We start from the raw sequence: 23,499 nt of genomic DNA, 5'->3' as shown, positions 1-23,499 counted from the left end.
TGTCCTTTCTTAACTATCTTGCATACTTTTCAGCAAACACAATACACCCAATAATGTGCCCAAGTGATGGGTATAAATACATAGGCTTTGGGGGGAAAACTTTTCTTAGTGCTACATTTGGCGACACAGAAAACTGCCAAATTGAAGGCATCTGCCTGTGGTTGTGGGTGGGCTTGGGGCTTGGTGGTTTTTAGATGCTTTTCGGGTGCTCTTTGGGCGGTGGTTGCCCTTGGAGATGAGGTAGACTTAGCTCCATGTCTTCTTGCCTGCTCGATTTCAGGCTTTTGAAGCCTCCACACAAACAGAGGCAAAAAGGAAAACTGAAACGGCTAGAAGGAAAGCAACAGTTCTTTTTCTCCCCCACTGCACTGAGAAAATTCTGAGTAGTGTGGGAAAGAGTGGGTGAAATAGAAAGCTGTTTAACTAGAACAAGTACTATTTGTTAGTGAAAGTTTCGTGGAAATTTGAAAAGCTTAGAGGATGGGGAAAAACCGCTTCAAGGGATTTTGTAGGAATTTTATTGAAAAACTAAACTTGAAAGAAGAACTTGTGCCTGAAATTGTTAAGCTTAAGAAGAGAGAGAAGAGAGATCTATATTATCAGTATCTATATTATCAATGACTTTTATCAATAGATTTAAGTGCCTTTATCTAAGGTTGCTACCAAAAAATGGAAATCTGCACATTTCTAAAATCAAATGGCCATATTCTCATGCCCCAAAAGAAACGAAATCAGCTGGAAGAACATTATTGTAATGTTAAACTCTATATTATACGTCCTTTCATAAACTATTTTTGCTTCAATGATTTTCCTTAGAGTTCTCTGAAAGTGTCTTACAGCCTCCCAAAAAAGGAATATAAATATAAGATTCAACAGGCCCACATTTTTTCCGGACACTTTCCATTCCTTTTCTTTTTATTTGACTTAAATAAATACATTCAAGTGAATATGGCGGTGGGTGACTGGGCCACGTTCTTTATGGTAAAAAGTTCAGGCCGTCAAGGAAAAGTCGAGTCGAGTCGAGTCGAGTCGAGTTGGGTAAATATATGTGTTTGTTCAGACACACTCGCACACGAGTGTACGTATGTACATAATTTAGTGAACTTGAAACTTGCCTCCTGGTCGTCCTGTGGCAGATATATGTATATATATATATATGTATATCGGATGTTAAGAACCTGGCCGAATTGTCGTCCCCTCTTTAATAAAAACAGAGGCAAAGGAGAAGCCCAGGGAAATTTCATGCTAAGTAATTTATATTGGCACCTACAGTGGTTGCCAAAAATCTCAAGGCCAAGTATTTTCTTTCTTCTTTCAACTTGATTTAATTAAAATTAATTGCCTTGCCATTTGCATTAAATGTGAATTTCTCCAATCAATTAGTTCAGCCAATATTATTCATAAATTAGGCAGGCTTTGTGTCAAGAGTTGTGTACTTAATAAAATTTTAATTATTATTTGGCAAGCAAAAAGAAAGATTAAATATTTAACGACAACTTAATGAAGCAAAAGGGAAGGTATATGAATAAACATTTATTTAATAAAAAGAAAGAAGGAAGAGTTTAAAGCCATTTGAAAATAAACAGGCCATAAACTGCATGAAAAATAAACTAAAAATGACAAGAAAATATTTGACAAAGATTGTTAGGACCATGCTGGAACATGAAAATTGTTGATGAAAATTGGATGAAAATATTTCCATTTAAATTGAAAAAGGCTTGTGAAAGACCATCGTACAAATATATATATATATATATATGTGTTGGAGAAACACACACATAAAAAGAAGTGCATTATGTGTGTACAGATGACAGGAGCGTCGGCAAGAAAAGCAGTATAAGCTTATTAAAGATTTAAAAAATATTCCATGCAATGCAGGACGAGCAGGAAATTGATATGCACTTACCGGCAACACGGAAGTCGAAAGAAAACGGTAAAGATATAGTAAAATATAAAGAAAGAAGTGAAGATGAGGAGTTTTAAAGGCGAAACGAGCGGGCAGCTGAAAAGTATGCTACGAATAATAAGAACTCTAAATTACTGGCTTGCACTGAGAAAAAATATGTTTTTTAAAAGTGAATAAAAAATAAAAATAGAAATTATAATAAATACACTAAACAACATAATATTTTTCAAATTTAAAAAAAAAAACATATTAATCTATTTCATGTTACAGAACTATAATTTTCCCAGTGTAAGATAGAAAGATCGAATAATAAGGCAGACTCCTAGAATGAACAAAAAGATAGTAGGGTGGCCCACTTTTCTTTCCTCCTTTCTTTACTTGTTTAGCCAGCTGCGTGGTAAATTGAAAGATAATAACGAAAACGGAACAGGATACGGGGAAAAACAGGTGAGTGGAGTGGCTAAAACGAAGCGCAGCAGAAATACCAAGTTGCAAAAGGAAATCAATTTCCCCCACTTGGCATCAATCACACATGGTGGACTCCGATTGAAAGCAAATCGCAGGTAAACAATGGAAATAATGATGAAGGGAAAACGTAATCGAGATGCTTGTTCTTCACTCTCCATCCAGCAATTGATTAAAATTTGTCGAGTTTATGTATGCTGTGTTTGTCAAATCAATCAATTGCAAGGAAAACAATATGAATATTTCAAAGGTATTTCATTTCATTGGAATTACTTTAATCACTGTCGATCTGCCTTCTATAGCTTATAAAATGTAAAATGAAAATTGATTTTATGTCTGTAAGCATTTTGACCTTTAACACTTTCGAGCTAAATTTAAAAATAAAGTGAATATATGGTAAGACGCCTAAGTAAACAGTCTGGTTTCTGATTTTATTTACTAACTAAAAAATATACATTATTACTTAAGTTCCAGTCATTAAAAACCAATGCTTGTAACAATTCGTATTATTATTTTAAAAATAAATTTATAATATGATTTAATTTGTTGATTTTTAAATTTCCAGCCTGTTTATTTCCGAAATTTTTCTACCAAAAAAAAAAGAAACAACAAGTGCATTTTAGTGGGTGGCTTTAGCACTTACCAAAAAGCGAACGTTTTGTCCACTTTAGTCCGTCAACCGCAGTTTCACCGAAATTTTGAACTAACATATACCTCAAATTACAAAAGCAATTTCATTTTACGACACTTATCAAAGGCTTCACGCAACATAAAACAGCCGGACACTAAATATTTCTCGTTTAGAGGACCAACAAAAATCGCATGCGAAATAAACTAGACCAAATTGCAATTCTCATGGAACAACAGCCAAAGAATCCTGGCAAATGGCAAACTTTCAGCTGATTGCGGTGGCGGGATTTTTGAAGTGAAGTAACCCTTGATAAGTAGCCATATGTCAAGAGGTTCCATTTTAATTAAATTTAAGTTTTGTTTTGTATATTTGATACTTTAAGATTTAAATAATACATTGAGTTGCCCTTTAAAAGATTCTTTAAACAAATACAAATTATATATTTTTAATATGTTTGGAATATAACTTAGAAATTATTTAACTAAAAAAAATAGTTTATTACATTTTTGAGTTTCTTGTATATTCATAAAATAGCTGCCATATTTGATAGATGATAGATAATTAAGTCAACGTCCTGCGGTTGTTATTTTGCTAGGCAAAGGACCTGCCGAACGTTTTAACACTATTTTGAAGTTCTCACTGACCGTGTAGTCCTCCTTGAACACCACAACCAGATTTAGTTCGAACTCTAAAATAAATGTTAAAAATATAAAAAATTAATGGTTACTAGAGTAAGGCATTAGGTTACTTAATGAGACCCTTACCGATTTTAAAATTCTTGGTGAGCAGCGTGGGGCAGGTGAACAACCTTGGCAGGACCATATAGATGGGTAGCTCTAGTTTCGGCAGCACATTACCATCGGCTATTTGAATGGTCTGAATTTCAGTGGCATCCTTGGAATATCCCTCATCGCAACCGCAGGTCTCCACGCGAACCAATTGCAATTCAATAGACTTAATGGCCGCCTCCGTGTGCTGAACCGTAATGCTGCCGGTAATTGGTGTGGTAACACAGGATTCACTACGATCCAGTCGACCTGTGATCAGGAATCTCGGCATGGACAATCTCTCCTTGGCACTGGCATTCTTTTGTAATGAATCTGGACTCAGACTGAAGGGCACCACCTTCATGGAATCCTCGCCCAATGGAACTGGTTTGTATTGCACGCAGAACTGTTGGACCCTGTTCATGGATTTACCCAGAAAATTACGCTTCACAGTGCAATTGAGTTGGTAATTAACATTGATGAAGACACCATGGTAGGTTTCATAAAGAATTCGCGGTTCCTTTTTGCACACCAAAGGCAGCTCGAAATGAAACTCAGAACGACCGGCGCTCAGCTTTCCGGGGGCAGATAACTCCAAGCTATTCTGCAGCAGATTAATGGGCTTCACAGAGTTATAGAAAGCATCAAATAGTCCCACTGTTTTTGCACTTAATTGTAGATTAACTATCCCTTCCAAGTATAACATAATTCCTTCATGTTTCGTTTCCTGCGTGCACTGAAACTGCACGCAGCCCAACAGCATATCCTGAGAATATAAATTTCCATTAAATAACAGTTTACTATAATATACTTATCTTACATTTTCATAGTAAACCTTATTTTCTCTCTTTAATTTAATATCAAAGAGCAGTGACATTTTAATCAGCAAATAAAAACAAATGAAACAGCTGATTTATTATGAGCCAGTCTGGCAGCCCTGACATCAGCTGTCTAGCAAGTTGGTAGTCCCCATCCCAAATAAACGAAAACAATTGAATTTTTATATAAGTTTCATTTGAATATTTCTTTTTATCCTCAAATGCCTCGCAATCTAAATGCAGAGAGGGACAATCCCTGCCTAAAGGTTTGCCTATTCATTAAAAATATTAATATTTTAAATAACATATTTAAAACACAGGAACAGGAGCTGTCATTCAAATGCCTCAACAAAAACAACTTTGATCGCGACAAGTGCGAAGTTTATTTTGCTAATTATAATAATTGCAAAGAGTTTTGGGTAAGTTTTTCAATTAAACTTATTGTGAAATAAACTGAAATTTAACTTTACAACAGAACAAAGTGAAAAGTGAAAGGAGAGCCAAAGGAATCGCTCCGTATTTACCACCATTGGAAGAACGGGAGGCGATCAAATCTGAATATATGAAAGGAAAACCTCAGCAAAGCTGATATCATATTTAAAAAAACGTTACTACCTTAATAAAAAAAAGTTTTTACATCAATTGCCCTTTCCTTTATAGTAAAAGTTGATAAACTGGATACGAAAAGTTTTAACTTGTAATATTTTTGTATAATTTAATTTATAATCCTATAAATTTGGTATTTACACATTAACAAATTTAGCCTTGGCTGTGAATAACATCGGCTCCTACAATTTTCAGCGTGGGCATAGACTCCTCCAACATGGACGTAGCCAGTTCCAGTTCCAGAGTCTTCTTGGGATCATCCAGGATAAGTAATTTAAGCTGCGGTAGGCGATACAGACATGCCAGTCCATTGGTGGTGATTTGGGTACCTGAGAGGTCCAACACCTCCAGATGAGGAAAACCACCTCCCGATATTCTGTCCAGGCACCAGTCATCAAAGGTTTTAACATTGTGAAAGGACAAAAACTTCAGAGAATCCAGGCAGCGCAGATTCTCCAATCCCTCGTAGTAGAGGACCATATTATCACACCTTAAGGCCTCCACCTTATATCCAGGATCGAACTTATTAGGCAGGTTGAATTCACCATCCTCTGTGGCCCGATGCCATCGGGAATCGTTGATAAATTTGGCGGCACCACCGCGATAGAGGATGAAATGTGCGGCAGCCAATTCGGCACCCAGAATCTTATGTCTTTCCGGGATAAATTGTTGCATGTGGCGTTCGATTCGCTCTTCTCGATTATCCCACCATCTCCTTATATTTTTGGGACTAAAATCAATGGGCTTCTGCATCATCACGATGAAATCAGAGGTCTGTTCTGCATCGGAGAACAGTTTTAGTTTGCTGTTCCAATCCTCCGGTCGGTCGCCGATGGGAGTCCGCCACTTTAGTTTCTGCTTGTCAGCGGCCAATTCCGCGCGAATCCTCTTCACCCTCGCACTGACCTCTGTCTCCTCGCCTGCCAGTTCCTGATTGGTGGGCATGGTAGAAGCCATCCGGCCGCCACATCGCCTTAAGGAGGAAAATCCACGCGACAGGCGCTGCAACATGCTTATGGTATGATTTTAGTAAATAAATGTTCGATTTCAACCGGATTAGAGATGTGCACATTACATGAACACTAGCGTGACTCACGATGTGATTTTATGGAGTTCAAAGGACTTTGTATGGCATTTTTACATTAGGATTTAACTGCTGCGGAGCTTAAAATAAAAAAATTTAAAAATAAGTTAAAATTGGTTGTTACCTTTCAGTTTTTTTCTTGTGGAACTTTGGGCAATATATGAGATTAACTATATTTAAACCATTCTACTGACACAAATTTTATTTTGCGCTTCAGCTTGAACAGAATATGAGTTCTTTATTTGTCAGATGTAAAGGATTATTCATTTATTTCCTAAATTCAATCCAATTCGTGAGTGAGTGATAACAAATGCGCGGGTGAAATCGCAGCAGCTGACGCATCAGCTGCTAGAACTCACATTCGTGCCAAGTTGTCATCCCCAAGCTGATGCGACGCCATTTTACTTTTGTGTGCTGTCAAACGCTGAATTTCACATTTCCACCACAAAAGAGCAAAAGAAAGGCAGACGACTTTTACTGAAAAGTGCGTGAGATACCACCGAAAAAAGAACCAGCTAAGTTACTTAAATGCTGATCAACCGCCAGACAAACTTTTGAATACAACGGCAGCGAGGCAAACGCCGCAGAATCCTGTCGAAAATTACGTGAATCAGCGCCAAGGGGAAACCGTGCAATTGGCATTTTAATTGGCGAAATTAACTGCATACAGCGTGCGGAAAAAATGGTCAATTCGTCTGGCAGCGAGGATGGCCAGTTGAGGAGCCCCAACGATGGGCATTATCACAGGTGTGTATTATCCGGGGGGTTATGGGGAAAACTCAAAGATTCTCCAATTCTCAATATGCGATTCATGGAAAATTGTTGCTGCATACACACAAAGAGGCGTACATATACACATGAGAGCTGGCAACGCGGCGGGAATTCCGTTAAAAATCTATCCAGATTCTAACTGTATACCGCCGTTGTCATATCTCACCCACACTTACAGCTGCGGTCGCAATAATAGTGGTGAAATACTCAAAAGGTGATAAGAATGTTTTTGAAACGAACTGATTTTAATTGTTAATGGGTAAACAAAAAGGTCTGTCCGGATTTCAGTTATTCCTTCAATTAAACACAATTTGTACACATGGTAATGTTTAAAAGTACTCTTTTTGGGAAAAATAATCAAATAAATGTCGAATTTCTGTAACCTTTAACATAGCAATACTGATAAGGAAATCTTATAAATATTAATGTATACTATTTACATTACAAAAAATACAACTTTTATTTTGACCGCACTCGTACCCACAACTGTTGCATGTGTGTGTATGCAGAGGATGGACAATTTTCGCCTCACCATCTTTATCTGTTGGCTATAACAAATTGTACATGCTAATTCTATAATCTTGAAACGAAAATTGCGTTTGTAAAAAGAACATTCGCCCCAAATATACATACATGCATATATATCACCCCAACATCCCTTTCGCGCTTGTTTGCTCTCCTTGATTAATAACAAAAAAGAATACCAAAAACCAAAAGAAAACAAAAACCAATTTATGACGATTAAAAATTTATTGAATTTATTGTACCGTTTAATTGACTTGAATTTTTTCGTTGCAAATAGGCCAAAAAGTGTGTACTTGTCCCATGACCGAGGCGCGCGATGGCCAACAACAATTCCTAATAATAATCATAATAATCAAAAAAAAAAAAAAAAAAACCAACAATACTATAATAAAAACAAAAAAACCAAAATGAAAACGAATGAAAAAAGTGCAAGCAAATATGCAAAATTCGAGTTTAAAAACTATGCACCTGCAGTGTCAACGGCAGACCGGACCGAATCTTCTCAAGCCAACCTACACTAATCTCGCTTGACCCGCCGCTGGCTAATAAAATGTGTTCCTAAAACCGAGAACCGAATACTGAACACCCGAGAATCGGAATCAAGGTCCGATAAGCTTCGAACCGAAACGATTGATCGATCGATATAGATCTGATTCATGTGCTGCTGGCGGTAAATTGTTATAATCTGTAATAATCTCAATTGAATCAAAAACACACAATATTGTATACTATATATTTGCTAATGCCTCTTTCCAAGTCCTGTCTCAATGTCTTTCGTGTCTCTCTGTCTTTCAAAAAGATAACTCTCATTCCCAGCAGGTTGCGCAGTCAGTCGTGTAAGTGTTTTACATTTTACAGCCCTTGGGAGTTTTTAGGAGCTTCGAGCTCCATGGAATAGTCACGGGATTCTGGGATCGGGTAAGTACTTCATTTGATTGCACTCAATGGTGGGGCGATAACCATTTTTTTCGGCAGCAATTATGTAATTTTTGGGCACAGTAAGTTATTTTGTATTTAACACTAAAGAGCTTTTTTTAATTAAAAAGTGGAAAAACAATAAATTTATCAACTATTTCTAGCGACAAATGTCTTAAATTTTATTGCGTTTATTAACTTTAATGTGCAATGCAAAAGTATTTAATGGCCCTTGATTACAGATTGTCTCCATGACTTCAAACTTTGTTTATGTGTCCACAAATCGACCCACCTAATTGCACTCGTTGATGCTTGGATATGGGCTTATCCAACTTATCCGAGCAACTTCGATCTTCGATTGCTTCAAATAAACCCTAATAATCCGCTTATGTACTGCACCAAAGATTTGTATCTAATCTCGAAAGAATTCCAGAGCTAGTGTGGACTCGAGTTTTTAAGGCATCCAAGGGCAAGTGTAAAATGTAATCCGCAACACCGACTGCAGCAACATGCAACCTGCTAGCAGCAATATGGTCAACATGGTCAGAGCAGCGCCTGGTCAACTGGGTCGAGGGTCATCGTCAGGCATCGGTCCAGAATCATCAGCAGATGGGACACCACATATAGCATGACACCATAATTTTGGACTTTCTTTCTTATTTTTAGCCGAGGCGAGGATGATGATCACGAGGCGGACTCCGATGCTTTGTACATACAACCCCCACAGGCCAGTCGGGAAATGGGATCTGGTTCTAGGCGTGAGAAAAAGAAACATTCCCGCGAGCGTCGACGCCACAAGGAGAGGGAAGACTTGGGCGGCGGTGGACTAGGACTGGAACGTGATCATCGTTATGAATACCGAAACCGGGAGGAGCATTATCATCATCATCATCGCGAAAGGGGCAGCAATGTGGCTGCCGCATATCCGAAGCACCACCTGGGCCACGCCTATCACTACCCGCAACCACCTCAACAGCAACAGCAGCCCCTTCCAACGGCTACCAGCTATTCTGTCCACCACCATCATCATCATCAGCATTTAGGCGGAGCTCGAGCAGCTTCCCGTGCCGATTACCATTCCTATCCATCGGGTTATCATTCGAGCAGTCGGCATGGTGACTATCCGATGGAGGAACCACCCCGACGTGGTAGTAAATACGTGGAGAGCAAGGATGCTGAAAGCTTGGAGCAGGATCTGCGTTCCAGGTTGCTTAAAAAGCGGCATAACTACGTTAAGGATTACGAAACGGAGGAGAATTATGAGCATCGCGAGCGAAGTGAGCGTCGTGAGAGCGGACGCAAGGAGCGGGAGCGATCTGGACGAAGTAGCCACAAGCAAAGTCGCCACGATCGCGTCATCGAGCTGCTGGACAGTCCCGAGCCTGAGCACCAGCATCAGCACCAGCACAAGTCGCATCGATCCAAGTGGCACGATGAAGTAGAGGTCACAAGAAGAAAGATGCCTGAGGATGAAGAGTTATTGGCTCGCCGAGATAAGCTACTTGCCGCCGAGCGTGACAGCCGACACCGAAAGCATATAGCTCGGGACGAACTGGAAGCTCGTCGGGAATTTCTACGCGAGCGAAACGAGCACAGTGATGCACTGAGTCCAACAGCAGTAGCTGCAAGCGTAACCGCAGGTTTAAATATTCAAGTCAAGAGGAAGTCTAAGCCGGATAACTATGATAAAGAGATTAAACACAAGAAGAGGCGGGAAGAGGTGGTCGAGGTTATCCAAGATGATGATGATGAGGAAAGCGAAGATAACGACTCAAATGAGGATGATGCCGAGGATGGCAGTGCCGAAAGCGCCACAGAATCGGGCAGCGAAGAAAGTTACGTTAGCAAAAAGAAAAGTAAGGTCAAATCCAAGCCTCATTTGGAGGATGATGATGAGGATTTACCATTGCCTGACAGTCCACTAAGCGTAGGAGAACTCTACAAGTCGCCCAAGCAACGCCAGCGATCTCGCTCTGTGAGCTCTAAAAGCAGCTCCGAGTCCAGTCAGAGTAGTCGCTCCAGATCTCGTTCTAAAAGTCAAAGCAGCCTGGAGGATGAGGATGATCGAAAGGACGACGGAGCAGCTGACTCCCCCAGCAGCAGCACACGCAGCGAGGAACGCGGAATGACACAACAACAGTCAGATGAAAAGCCGGATGAGAAACTCATGGAAAAGGCACCAAAGTCGCTTGAAGATCAAGTTCCATGCGATGACAAGGGCGTTCCCCTTCCTAACTACTATCCCGGCATACAGGGATGTCGCTCTGTGGAGGAATTCCAATGTCTAAATCGCATCGAGGAGGGTACCTACGGCGTTGTATACCGCGCTAAGGATAAAAGGACTAACGAGATTGTTGCACTTAAGCGACTTAAGATGGAAAAGGAAAAGGAAGGCTTTCCCATTACATCTCTTAGGGAGATAAACACCCTTCTGAAGGGACAGCATCCAAATATCGTAACCGTTCGCGAGATTGTGGTCGGTTCCAACATGGACAAGATCTTCATTGTGATGGACTATGTGGAGCACGATCTGAAATCGCTGATGGAAACGATGAAGAATCGTAAGCAGAGTTTCTTTCCCGGAGAAGTCAAGTGCCTGACACAACAGCTTCTGAAAGCAGTGTACCATCTCCATGATAACTGGATCTTGCATCGTGATCTGAAGACCTCCAACCTTCTTTTGTCCCACAAGGGCATCCTTAAGGTGGGCGACTTTGGGTTGGCTAGAGAGTACGGCTCGCCCATCAAGAAGTACACCTCGCTTGTAGTCACTTTGTGGTACCGTGCCCCCGAATTGCTGCTCTGCTCGCCCGTTTACTCAACGCCAATTGACGTCTGGTCGGTAGGCTGCATTTTCGCCGAATTCCTGCAGATGTTGCCGCTCTTCCCGGGAAAATCGGAGATCGATGAGCTTAACAGAATCTTCAAGGTAAGAATATTATTTATAACTTATGTATAGGAATATTAACCACTTGTTATATTTTTTCAGGAATTGGGTACCCCAAACGAGAAGATTTGGCCTGGATATACTGAGCTACCCGCCGTGAAGAACATGCTCTCGCAGAACTCTCAGTTCACCGAGTATCCCGTCTCGCAGCTGCGCAAGCACTTCCAGGAGAAGACTTCGGACATGGGACTGTCCTTGCTGCAGGGCCTGCTAACGTACGATCCAAAACAAAGACTGTCCGCCGACGCGGCCCTAAAGCACAACTACTTCAAAGAGCTGCCATTGCCCATCGATCCCTCCATGTTTCCCACCTGGCCGGCCAAAAGCGAATTGGGAGCTCGCAAGGCGCAGGCCTCGTCACCCAAACCGCCGTCCGGTGGCTCACAGTTTAAGCAACTGGGCCGCGATGAACCCATTGTCATGGGTGCTGGAAACAAGCTCTCATCGGGAATTATAACCGGTAACAAGAAGAGCCACGGAGGTGGCGCATCATCGACCAGCACAGGATTTGTCCTGAACTCCGGGTTAACGCAACGCCAGCTAGCCATGGGACCGGGATTCAGTCTAAAGTTCTGATTCGAAGTTGGATTCTGTGTGTTTTTAGCCAATTACGACTATGATTAATTGTTATGTATAGTTAGAGATGTAAGTTAAAAATTTCGTTTAATTGTATGTGTAAAAATATTGTTCCATATATAATTTAAAAAGCCATACAAAACAATTGGGATCAATTAGCATTTTTCATTTAAACAGCAATAATCCATCACATTAGGGTGGGATAAATTAAGGGATGTGAAACAACTGGAAATTCTTAAGAGCAGAAAGTTAATTAACACTTGAACTTTAGGCTTCGCGCGCAAAATTTTCTTTTCCGGGATTATTTTTAAGTTATTTGCGTTTTGTTTATATTAAAGTATATATTTTAATAGTTCAAGGATTAACTTTCCGCTTCCGGAATTCTTAGGATCTTAGAATCGAAAATCGGCCCCCCCTCTGTACACTCCCAATGCATCTACACCTGTAACTTTAAAACTTAGCCTAGAAGAAATACTCTTGCTACATCTCTAGAATGTCTAAGTGGACCAGAGATAGAAGTAAGTGCTTTGCCACGTTGGAATGTAGTCTTTCAGAGGTCCGGCCACCACCTTTGCAATGGGCACACTAGTGGCCACAAAGTCCAGGATCCGCTCCAGCTTGGATTTAGTGTAACTGTCGTAGAATGGCGATCGGACTAGGAAGTAGAGGATATTGATGCATCGCCTGCTCAACTCAAGTTTTTGTTGCTTGGACATGAGGTCACGGTGTTGACGGTACAAGTGGATGCTGTACAGATCGATGGATAATGCAACCATATACTGCTTCCAGCTTCTCTGGCCAAACAAACCCATGGCGGCCAGGTGGATGAGGGGCTTGGATATATACAGGTACTCGGCTTGGAGGAGTTTTTTTGGGATCAGGGTCTTCACCGCCTCATTGTTGTCTATATGAAGCTTGAAGTCGCGATATTGCAAGGGAGGAGCACCCTCCACTTTGCGGATCACACGACCGGACCGCTTTAGTTGGAAGGTTATAGAGTGCTGGGATTGCAACACATCGTTTGTAGTGGAGACACCATCCGCTGAAGACTTTCTTTGCTTGCCCAGGGCCCTTCGATTCAGTGAGGCGATTGGCGGCGAGGTGATGATATCCGAAGTGGAGTGTTTCAAGATAAAGAAACGACCCGCCGCCTTGAAGGCCTGTATTAGCGCTATCACTAACCATTTGCCGGATTGACCGAAAAGCCGGCGGGCTGATATCTCGATGAAAACCTCGCTATATTCGAGTGTCGTCAACGTGACCTTTAGACGGTAGCAAAGTTTCGATTGCTGCTGGATCACTGAATTCTCCTGGGAGTTACGTGCTCGTTCGATGATCCGATCGTTATAAAACACCAGCATGTTGGATAAAGTGTACACCAGCTCGCTAACCACATTCGATGAAGAAATGCGACCTGGAATCCGGCCAACAGTTAATTTTATATGATATATGTCAACTCAAAGCTTGCTTCACCTGCTATAAAGTAGGAAACCCATTTGGCGGTTGTCTCGAAGTCACCCACTACATCCGGGTTTTTGGCCACCCACGCCTCGTATGCCTTGAGCATGCCCTTCAGAGTATCCATTATATCCGGAAAATATCGCCTTTCCTCGAAAAATCAAATAAAAGTGAGGAGGTTCGGCCTGCAGGTGAAACAAAAAGGTGCAGCTGGGACGTTCTGGATTATGGATAGAGGCGTTAGTGCTTTTTTGCCAATAATCAGATTATTGGAAGGTTGTGTACAAAGATTAGTGGCTAAGATGCTTTAAAAATATGATTTAAAAACTATTCAAAATGTCAATCTTTTTAATATAAATTGCAAATGATCTAGAAAATAAAGGCAATAATCAAATTATTTAAATTATTGTTCGTATAATACGTCAATTTGCTTAAACAAGCCGACTTTTTATGACGTCACACCTCTATCCACCTCACACCTCGGCATTGTGGAATGTGTAACGCTTTAACGATTTCAAGTGGATGAACTGTTTGGTCACACTATGGTTTGTGCCGAACTTTGTGATAGAATTGCGACTGAAATCGGGGTCGGCTCCGTTTTCGAGAGGATTAGCTTGGCAAGATTGAATTAAGAGTCGATATACAGATGTCCAGCAATAATACGGATACCGGGGACACAACCATCATGGCCACGTCAACCTCATTACAACAGGATATTGAAGCCGGCGGTGAAGAACAACTACCCCGAGAATCACTGGTAATATGTAACCCCTCGAGTTTTTGTCTAATCTATAATCCGGCTATTCAATACAGATAACCACTGCAGTGAGCTTTCTACAAAACACTAAAGTGCGCCACACTACGCTTATCCAGAAGCAGCAGTTCCTACGGTCCAAAGGTCTCACCGCTCACGAAATTCAACTGGCCTGCGAACGGGCCGGCGTCTTCACTCAAGATCCCAATAATCTGAATCCCACTCCGAATACGGTGATCAGCATTGGATCCCAGCTCCAGGCACTACAACCCCAGCCAACGGTATTTGGCCGAATACGGGAAATACTTCATTCGGCAGCCCTCTTCAGCGGAGTTGTTTACGCGGTCTACTTGTTTTGGAAGGTAAGTAATCCAGTATAATAATCCAGGATATAGTAATAATACTAATTATATATTCATTTTAATACATTGAGAAATATGTGGATCAGTGGCATATATGGATAATTTTATATATTTTAATTGCCTTTTGCACTTGAACGTTTAAGCATCAACAATGAATTATTAACATCTACTCCATAAGGCGAAATGAGAGTTCAAAGATCAATATCTCATCTCCAGCTGGTGTACATAAATCTTTAATGACATTTTAAAAATATCGCGCCGCGTTATATTTATTCAGTCAATATTAACAAGTTTTTTAAAAAATCGTAAAGTATTCAGTCAGTTCAACGCATACTTGAAGCTGAAACTTTGTTTGTTTGGGGTTTGTTAACAGTCCTAAGATCATTTGGGTGTATCTATCTTATCACACAATTAAATAAATAAACCATCATTTCCTTTACAGAAGTACATCGCGCCATACCTCTTTGGCAAGCCCAAAAAGAAGCCGGTCGATGAGGTTCTTGACGACATAGATAAGAAGGTGGAAACGCGCACCAACGACCTCAACAAGGAGATCTCGGCGGTCAAAGAATTGATCTCCAGTCAGCAGAGGGAACATTCCCTTCAGTTAAACCGCGAATTTAACAACTTCCGCAGCGATCTCGATGCCATCAAAGGTCTGCTGTTGAACCGTAAACAGTTTGCTGGCCCCGTGGCCCCTCTTGCAGTGCCATCAATTCCTGCCTGGCAATTAGCCGGCTCCCCGCATCATCATCATAGGCACAGCGGGTCGGACGACAATGAAAAAGGCGATGATGCTGGCTCCGGATCCGGGTCCTCGGAGACCGAAGTGGTGACCAAGAATAGTGACTCCAGCTTGGAGATCATGTAATGCAATCGGAATATGAGGCTGGCTATATCGATATAGCGATACATAGTTAAGCTGAAAATGGTTTTTGTAAATTGAGTTTCCCTTAAATGCCTTTAAGACTCTTTGGTTATTTTTTGCTTTGCGTTTATAGCATTTAAGTTTTCTTTATAGTCAACAGCTAATCCATATCCAAAAGTACATACACACACTCACATATACACACTTATGCGATACGATGTCTATATAATGTAATAATAAAAAATGTTTACATAATAACAGGTTTGAATTTAAAGAAACTGTTTAATTAAGCGCAAAAATGCTTTTGTGTAGTGTTTTTTTGTTTATCATTACATACGGGGTGGGGTAGCATATCGGTTTAGATAATAAATTTAGACTTAGACGATAATTGGTTTCTAAAAATTTTGCCGAGTGCTACTTTCTATAAATTGGCTAAATTCCCTTTAGTTTGATTTATGAATATGCTATGAGCTTGTCAATGAGTTTGAATCAAACTCCACTCATATCCTAAAAGATTTGTAATTAATTTATTTATTATTGTGCGGTGCGTAGTTATGGTTTTTGTTTTTTTTTTTTTTTACTAAAATTTGGTTCTCTGCGCTTTCCGTTTTTCGCTTTATCTTCATTTAATTTTCTTTACTACTTACGTTAATTTTTATCGATTTGTACATACGATAATTTAGTATTCAAATAATTTTGTTTCCGTAATTTTTCATTTAAAGTAAATTCTAGTAAGTTAATAGTCTCACAAAAGATTGTTAAGGGCTTCATAGTTCATTTAAATATTGGTTTTTATTTTATATTTTGCGAAATACCCTGAAACAAGGATAAAGAAGCACACCCTACCCATACTAAGTATGCGAAATTAGTCTTTTGTTGGGTAGCTTGGCCCTTGTTTGTTGGGCATACTCGTTAAATAAGATATATAGTGGCCAGGCCGGGATTTATCAGCTATTTCAAATTAAATATAACATATTTACAATTAATCATATTATGCAATTTGGGGCAAAACCAGCTGCCAAAGGCCGAGCACTGTGTACATTTGAAAATTAAAGCTTTGACAAAAAATATAAAGGATTTATAACAAATAATTCAGTATTTTCAAATTTCCGAATTTACACGGTATCAACATATAATCGGCTTGACTGACTTGTGTAAATTAACCAATTATGTTTTGAAAAATATTGCATGTTTTTTAGTTTTCCTAATTACAATCAAAAATATTTAAAACGAAATTTTAAAAAGTGTACTTTTACCGAAATTAGGAAGTTTTTTTTCACTTTTAGCTTCCGTTTTTTGATTAAAATTTATAGAAATTCCATGATATTAAATCTTGAAATTGGTAAGATGGCCGTTAGTATGAAATGAACCCCAATTGGTTTTTCCCTCTTTCTCAAATGTATACCTAGTTTATGCTAACAGAACGTGCACAGAAAGTGTGGACATAATAGAACCATAACTGGGTAGAAGGATCCCCCTTTTAGACGGCTGAATTGATAACCGCTTGTGTAGAGGCTGAACTACTGATGCTATTGGTCTGGCCAAATGCAGAACCAGCTCCAGTTGTCGATGTGCTCGTCGTAGCTGTAATGCTCACCGCTGCCGCTGTGGCAGATGACCCACCATCCGGATAACCACCTGATGCAGGAGCCGGTGATAGGGACATCGTTGACGATGAGGGCGATGAACAATCGCTTTGCACGCTCATAGTGGGTGAGGCGGCTACCAGATTGCTGCTACTGCTCGTATTGCTAATGGTCATCGGAAATTGTGGTGGCGGATTCCCGGTGGGCGTGTGCGGGGACAATGGCGACATCGACGCCGATGTGGTGGCAGGCGACGGACTGCTGCATGCGTTCGTTGTGATGGCTGAAGAGGAACCACTGCTGTTGATTCCACTGTTCGTACTGGTGATAGATGTTGGAGCAGATGAAGCGGCCGATGGAGGCGTCGATGGCGATTGTTGGCTGGAGCTTACGCCAGCTGCTGCTGCCGCAACAGCAGCTCGTTCACGCTCCCGATCTCTTTGCGGCCGAAAAGCCTCGCGAAGTGCTTCTACGCGAATCTCGTTAGGTCCCCAGCGCGCGTATCCAGCGCTATTTTGAAGCCATACCACCTGGGTACCCTGCATGCACTTAATCAGCACATCGGATCTGCGAGTTAATCATAAGCAATAAGTAACTTCTTTTCAGAAATTAGTAACTAGACTCACTTTTGCAACATGTGCTGATAGCCGTGCCTATACTCGTGGGCCATGCCCAATACCACCATGGAGCGACGCTTGTACATGCTCTCGTCCAGCTTAGATATACTCTTCCATTCAGGCAGAAATACAATGAAGCTGGAAATGGGTATTAATTAAATTTTATTAATTAATTAGAAATAAAATATAATATAGTTAAAATTTACCTTAGTGGCTCCATAGTGTCGGTGAGCAGTTTGTCGATGTGCAGCAAAGAAGCCTCGATCAACTCCTCGCAATGAGGAGGATTCACTTGAAAGGATCCGGAAACGGGTTTGAAGTCCAGGAAGGGTCTGTTAGGTTACCAATGTAATTAAAATATAGCTATTAAGTAATCATTTCATAGGTTACTTACCCCCTGGAACCGAAGTAGGCATCCGTATCGGCGAACGCCGAGCAGTATTGCCGGAAATAGGAATTGAATGGCGAGGCAAAGCACTCAAAACTCACGCCAAAATGCCGATGCAAGCACTCGAACACCGGTACTGGCAAGGCCGCCTGGGTTAGCTCTGCCTCCTGGGAGGAGTTCAAGGAATTGCCCAGAAAGGTTTGATACCTCTTGAGCAGACACCACACCCGTCCGATGAACAGATCGAATTTCTTGTCATCGAAACAGTTGTGGCGGTACAACTGCTCCAGTTTTTGCAGATAGGTGAGGTTGATGTACTGAGCATCCGGCTGATTGATAGTGGCGGGCGTGTACTTGATGATCATGTGGTCGCGATCCTGCAAATACTCGATTGTCGGCATCCGTGGCGATGGGACGGCAAACTGTATTGGATAGCACCACACTTTTTTCAAGTGTGGCGGTGGGGGCGGAGGTGTTGGTTCCGGGATTCCGTGCTCCTTGAGCAACTGCAAATGGCGCTCCCTAATTTTGCGGGCATGATCAGCCGACAAATGGTAGATCTTAACGCACAGAGTTTCAACGGAACTTTTAACTGTCTCTACTAAGTGGGGCTCACACTGCCGTTTTAAATGTGCCAGACGATCCTGGAAATCTTCGTAGCTTGCGCCTACAGTTCGTCTTAGCCACTGGAACGTGTCCTCCACATTCCATTTGACAACCTTCTTGGATTCAGCTGGCGCTGATCGGGATTCTATAATCTGCTTAGCAGCCTCTGCATAGCGAGAAAGCTGCTTCCGGGCATCCCCGGTGAACTTGGGTTTCACTATCTTGATAGGTATATCCGACATGATTTCACGGTACATCGAGCTGGAAATTTCCGGAAGGCAGCTGCTGGGCAACAGTGGATCGCAGCCAGTATCTATAACTTTGCGTTCCATAAGCCAACGATTGAAAGAATCTCTTGGCGCTTTAATATTCTCCCTGCGCATGCATAGATCCTCGTAGGTTTTTAGCAACTTCATGCTAAAGGCAGCTCGTAGAGCCTCTACCTCGGGATGCGGTTGCGGCAGAAGTGTGGGAGGTCGCTCCACAATCACCGCATTGGTGCACACCTCCAGATCCCAGGGTCCGGCAAGAACGAACTTCTTCATCGGTGGTCCACCGCCCACATGATGCTGCTGATTCGGGTGGATGTGCATGTCGTCCGACGGCCGACGCTTGAGATGATGGTGGTGGTGCTGATGCTGTTGCTGTTGGTGCATATTAGGAGTCATCGGCGTCGGACCACCCGCATGGCAGATTCCCAAGGGATCGGTGAGAGGATCAAAAGGTCTGTTGCCGGGCATTTCCCATAACGATTCGCCTGTTACCTTGTTCCAATAATATGGCCGGTTTTCCCGCTTGGACCAAAACTTTCGCCATCCTTGGTTTACCAGCTCGGCGGTAAGTTCTTCACCGTAACCACCAGGTCCCAACGTTGGAGGACCCTGCGGCGTATGTGCCATACTCTCTAGCGGCGATGGAGCATGTGTCTTCGTAGGAGTTGATGGTGAAGAACAACTGGCCACTGGTGAACTGCCCGCCCCACTGCCCGGATTGTCCGTTAATATGGGACCCGTGACCGTGGGAGCTCCTGCCGTTGGTGAAGGTGCCATGTTATTGGAGGCACTTGCCGTCAGCTGATCCCAGGCACTCTGTGCGGCGGAAGAGGAGGAGGACCTGGTGGGAATGGGTACCGGTGATGATCCTATTCCTGGCGTTCCCGTCGACGCAATCACGGAGGACAATAAGCTATCCGTCCCCGCGCCCAGGTTGTGTATATTGCTATTGTTGTTAGCTGCCATGCTGCGGGATTATTTCTGCAAGAGCGAGGTAAACAAAAACAAATGCTTAGAATCGGAGAGTGAGAGAAGAGCGGCTGATTGGAAGAAGCAGAGGGAGGGGGATGAGAGCGAGACAGCGGGAATAAACAATAATCAATGCTCAGTGATGGCAAGTTCGAAATCATTAAATTGGCTTTTTTTTTCTAACTTCTTTGGCTAATAACAGTGAAAAAATGAAATACGTAAAATAAACTATACTAGAAAAGAAAAGTAAAGATATAGTATATAGAATACTTCCTAATTAATCACAAGGGAAACATAATTCAAACATGTTATAGAAAATCAAAAAAAAATAATAGTACCTTACTCTTAAAAAAAAAAGAGAATATATGTAATACAATATACAAATTAAATTACTGATTGTCAACAAAATAATAATCAAATAACATTATCCCCATTCTGACTATAATAAATCCAGTTCTAGCCGGAAAATAGCTAACTATGCATTGCCTTCACAGCAGATAACGAAGTGAGCGCACGACGTAGACCCATAACTGCCGTTAGTCGAATACAGACACTCAGCGGAGCGAGATCGGGGGCACGCTTAATCGGACGAAATTATGCGTGGAGATCATGGGGAGTAAGGAAAATTAACATTAAAAGTATGGACTAGAATATCCTCAAACGCCAAAGAGAGTATATAACCAGAAAACAGTAATTTCGCCGCCCACAAAAATGAAAACAAGAAAGAGAGAGACGGCGCGCATGAGCGAGAGAGGCCATGAGAGCAAGTAAACGCTCTTGCTCTCACACGAATGAGAAATCAAAACAAATTGCAAAAGAATAGAGATTTTCTGCCTGGGTTATGTGTATATGTTTTGACGAGCGTGTACCAAGCGTATGCGCACCGCTACAAGCGGAATAAAAAAAATATACAAAATTATTTGCTGCACTCGCACACACACATTCGCACACCTCGCTGGCACACACACCTACACACAACCGTACGGTGTGCAGGCATTATGCACACCATATAAACAATTGCGAAAAAAAATTACACTTGATTTCGTGGCCCCCGACGGCTACGTCATAGCACTAAAATAATGGCGCGCTTTTTTAATGCACCCACAAAAAGTCGCCTCTTAAGTCGCTAAAAATTAGAAGAGAAAATATAATAATTTCTGTGATTTTCATCGTTTGATTAGATAAGGAGCAATGAGGGAATTTGCAGGATATCGGGGTAAATAAACAACATTCTGGGTGCAACGAAAATTTCTCTACACTTTCTTTTTTGCACCCACTGAGGCACAGGCACATCAATATTTTCCATTTTATATACGCTGCCTGGCATCGTGTGGCCGTATTGCTTGAAACGCCCTGAAACGCCACAAAACTCACCTAGTTTCAACTATCCTAGTCTGATAAGCACGCGCTACGTGTTTGCAAACATTTAGGCGTGCTCTGGACGTAAATATTCCCGCGATTTTCTATCCAAATTTATAAATAAGTTCTCGAATTCTTTTTCAGCGACGAAACTCTTGTGCAGTCGAATCGAGATGGCATTACGGCGATAGACAGCGTAGTATCGATTGTTCTCTGCCATATCGTTTGCTTTGGCGCGATTAATCGTGTATGATGGTTCAACGGAATTTCGTCTATTTTTTAGCTGTGACCAAAAATATATTTTCTCGATTTTCCCTCGACTATGAATATTCAATACTCTGTTTGATTGGAATGTTTAACAACTTTTTATTTCTAATTTATCGTCTGCAGCTTCAGACAAATTTCTATGCTTATGTTGAGATCTGGTTTGTATCGGTTAATTAGCCGCAGCAGATTGTATTTTTTCGCTTTGGAGTTGTTGGATTCCAATTCATATAAAGTCGAAAGGTTGACCAGCAAGCTCTCGTTTAGGGATTTCTGGGGATTTAAGTTGATAGCGCGTTCGTACAGGTTAATAGCATCCTTGAGCTTTCCAGCATACAGAAGGCACACTCCCATATTATTAAGAATCATTGTATTGCCGGTATCCAAGTGCAAAGCCTTTTGGAATATCACATACGCCTCAGGAAAATCGTTTTTGGCCACAGCTATTAGCCCTTTGTCCACCAGGTCTCTCAGATCTGGCGAAGAGTTTCTGAAAATAAGGAAATTATAAATGAAAAAAACAAAATATTCGTGTTAGTCGCAACTTACATTTCCCTCAACCTTCTTGAGACGGCAAACTTTTGTTCTGCTCCAAAAATATCACCAATTTGAAGATAAATGCGTCCCCAAGCGGAGTACAAGGATCGTTGATCCTCCTTGCTCAGGTTAGATCGCTTTAGAAGGGTTCCCTCCATTATGTCGTCTATCATACTGAATTTTTTCATCTGAAAAAAGGAAAAATTGTTAAAATTTCATTTGTAAGTAGCAGTTCTTCCTTTAAATTTACCATCAAGCCACAGTTGATGATCGAATGCAAGACCCTTTCGCATCGCCTCTGCCAAAAGTCTTCCGCCTGCTTATTGTGCAGATTTATATAGTGTTCTTTAATCTCCCGGCTTGTGACATGGAGTTCTGAAAGTCTGTCCAACGCGATGTGAGGCTTTCCCAGATATATAGGAAGCTCTGCGAGTAAAAGCCGGAACGAAAAACATGCTATGGATCCGCTTTTGCCATTGTACATCTCCGGATAGAAGTCGTAAAAGACATCAGCACTTGTTAGCTGGCCAAAGGGTTCTGCTTCAGCACTCAACAGCTCGAACTCGCCTAGTTTGGCGAGGAGAGCGAGTCGGGTGAACCACAATTGCAGGGAGTGCGGAGAGTGTTTGGCCGGTTGACCAGATCTGCCGTATCCCTGGCCATAAATAGTCAGGAGGCGGCCAGTTAGATTCACAGCTGTACGATAGCAACCGGCGTGGATTAAGGTTCGTAGCCCGCGCTCGTCCTGTGTGACGTCATCGACGCGCAGTATTTTACGATAGGACAACTCGGCTTCTCCCAGATGTTGTGTCACTGCCACGCTAATAGGATCAACCTTGAATTATTCCCAATAAGGATCAATATAGTGATAAGTAATTTGTTCCAAAACTTTATATTTGGAGCTCATTCGTTAATTTACCAAATCATTTTGCAAGTGGATTCCCGGCATTATAAGTTTGCTCGTATCATTTTCCTTAGGCAGTTCCCACAGGTTTCGCACCTCATCCGTAACTTTAAGGGAATCCTCTCCTGCCTCAGGTGTCTCAACATATTCAGGTGGCTGGAAAAATCCGGTAAAGGTGTTGGACATCATGTTTGTGGTGGAATTGGTGGTATTGCTGCTTGTGGAACTTCCTTCTGTTGGCAAGTCCTTGGATTTGGGCTTATTAGCCAGCTCATCGAAGAAACTGGGCGGATCGTTTGCAAAATATTCGCTTATTTTATTTGACATGTCTTTTGCTGTTTTTTCCGATAACTTTATGGAGATGTCACTATCGTAGCTGGAAGAAAAATACTATCGGCTGTGGGTGGCGCTAATAATTCATTTGTTTAAAATTACTATTTCGATAGTCAAATATATATAAAATTGATATAGGTATTTGTTGTTTTGTACGAATACTAGGATATATCTTATAACTTATACTTATATAACTTATAATTCTTATAAG

General features: G+C 41.4%; 8 protein-coding genes across 10 annotated transcripts; 3 read left to right on the top strand and 5 right to left on the bottom strand.

The window, feature by feature from the left end:
• Positions 1-3,431: 3,431 nt before the first annotated feature.
• LOC108114200 (vacuolar protein sorting-associated protein 26C) lies at positions 3,432-4,697 on the bottom strand. The gene is made up of 3 exons (XM_017225018.2): positions 4,590-4,697; positions 3,767-4,535; positions 3,432-3,690 (listed from the first exon to the last, which is right to left on the bottom strand). Exons 1-3 carry the CDS (start codon positions 4,644-4,646, stop codon positions 3,569-3,571), a joined length of 948 nt encoding a protein of 315 aa, XP_017080507.1. The 5' UTR covers positions 4,647-4,697; the 3' UTR covers positions 3,432-3,568.
• A 21-nt stretch (positions 4,698-4,718) lies between these two features.
• Positions 4,719-5,229, top strand: LOC108114203 (coiled-coil-helix-coiled-coil-helix domain-containing protein 7). Its single transcript, XM_017225022.2, has 3 exons — positions 4,719-4,853; positions 4,908-5,006; positions 5,063-5,229. Exons 1-3 carry the CDS (start codon positions 4,809-4,811, stop codon positions 5,174-5,176), a joined length of 258 nt encoding a protein of 85 aa, XP_017080511.1. The 5' UTR covers positions 4,719-4,808; the 3' UTR covers positions 5,177-5,229.
• A 46-nt stretch (positions 5,230-5,275) lies between these two features.
• On the bottom strand, positions 5,276-6,265 carry LOC108114201 (distal membrane-arm assembly complex protein 2). The gene has a single exon (XM_017225019.1). It carries the CDS (start codon positions 6,202-6,204, stop codon positions 5,347-5,349), a length of 858 nt encoding a protein of 285 aa, XP_017080508.1. The 5' UTR covers positions 6,205-6,265; the 3' UTR covers positions 5,276-5,346.
• Positions 6,266-6,656: 391 nt separating this feature from the next.
• Positions 6,657-12,156, top strand: LOC108114196 (serine/threonine-protein kinase PITSLRE). 3 transcript variants are annotated; one of them, XM_017225012.1, is made up of 4 exons: positions 6,657-6,761; positions 6,824-7,024; positions 9,155-11,417; positions 11,478-12,156. In XM_017225012.1, the coding sequence occupies exons 2-4, from the start codon at positions 6,960-6,962 to the stop codon at positions 12,009-12,011; spliced, it is 2,862 nt and encodes a 953-aa protein (XP_017080501.1). In that variant the 5' UTR covers positions 6,657-6,761; positions 6,824-6,959; the 3' UTR covers positions 12,012-12,156. The 3 variants fall into 3 exon arrangements, with proteins under 3 accessions (XP_017080501.1, XP_017080503.1, XP_017080500.1); XM_017225014.2 differs by adding an exon at positions 7,851-8,243 and having other exon boundaries at positions 6,669-7,024; XM_017225011.1 differs by having other exon boundaries at positions 6,669-7,024.
• Positions 12,082-13,775, bottom strand: LOC108114199 (peroxisomal membrane protein PEX16). The gene is made up of 2 exons (XM_017225017.1): positions 13,485-13,775; positions 12,082-13,425 (listed from the first exon to the last, which is right to left on the bottom strand). Exons 1-2 carry the CDS (start codon positions 13,594-13,596, stop codon positions 12,509-12,511), a joined length of 1,029 nt encoding a protein of 342 aa, XP_017080506.1. The 5' UTR covers positions 13,597-13,775; the 3' UTR covers positions 12,082-12,508.
• A 213-nt stretch (positions 13,776-13,988) lies between these two features.
• On the top strand, positions 13,989-15,752 carry LOC108114202 (peroxisomal membrane protein PEX14). Its single transcript, XM_017225020.2, has 3 exons — positions 13,989-14,226; positions 14,283-14,585; positions 15,028-15,752. Exons 1-3 carry the CDS (start codon positions 14,116-14,118, stop codon positions 15,454-15,456), a joined length of 843 nt encoding a protein of 280 aa, XP_017080509.1. The 5' UTR covers positions 13,989-14,115; the 3' UTR covers positions 15,457-15,752.
• Positions 15,753-16,226: 474 nt separating this feature from the next.
• LOC108114197 (mRNA (2'-O-methyladenosine-N(6)-)-methyltransferase) lies at positions 16,227-21,429 on the bottom strand. The gene is made up of 5 exons (XM_017225015.2): positions 21,266-21,429; positions 18,051-19,903; positions 17,863-17,988; positions 17,666-17,794; positions 16,227-17,606 (listed from the first exon to the last, which is right to left on the bottom strand). Exons 2-5 carry the CDS (start codon positions 19,886-19,888, stop codon positions 16,934-16,936), a joined length of 2,766 nt encoding a protein of 921 aa, XP_017080504.1. The 5' UTR covers positions 19,889-19,903; positions 21,266-21,429; the 3' UTR covers positions 16,227-16,933.
• Positions 21,430-21,552: 123 nt separating this feature from the next.
• LOC108114198 (trafficking protein particle complex subunit 12) lies at positions 21,553-23,361 on the bottom strand. Its single transcript, XM_017225016.1, has 4 exons — positions 22,971-23,361; positions 22,302-22,886; positions 22,064-22,239; positions 21,553-22,004 (listed from the first exon to the last, which is right to left on the bottom strand). Exons 1-4 carry the CDS (start codon positions 23,280-23,282, stop codon positions 21,623-21,625), a joined length of 1,455 nt encoding a protein of 484 aa, XP_017080505.1. The 5' UTR covers positions 23,283-23,361; the 3' UTR covers positions 21,553-21,622.
• Between the last annotated feature and the right edge of the window lie 138 nt (positions 23,362-23,499).

Source organism: Drosophila eugracilis, unplaced genomic scaffold (genome assembly GCF_018153835.1).
Source record: "Drosophila eugracilis isolate 14026-0451.02 unplaced genomic scaffold, ASM1815383v1 contig_2154, whole genome shotgun sequence".
Lineage (NCBI taxonomy): Eukaryota > Metazoa > Arthropoda > Insecta > Diptera > Drosophilidae > Drosophila > Drosophila eugracilis.
Note: the sequence above shows the minus strand (reverse complement) of the source record. Positions and strands in the feature narration are given on the sequence as shown.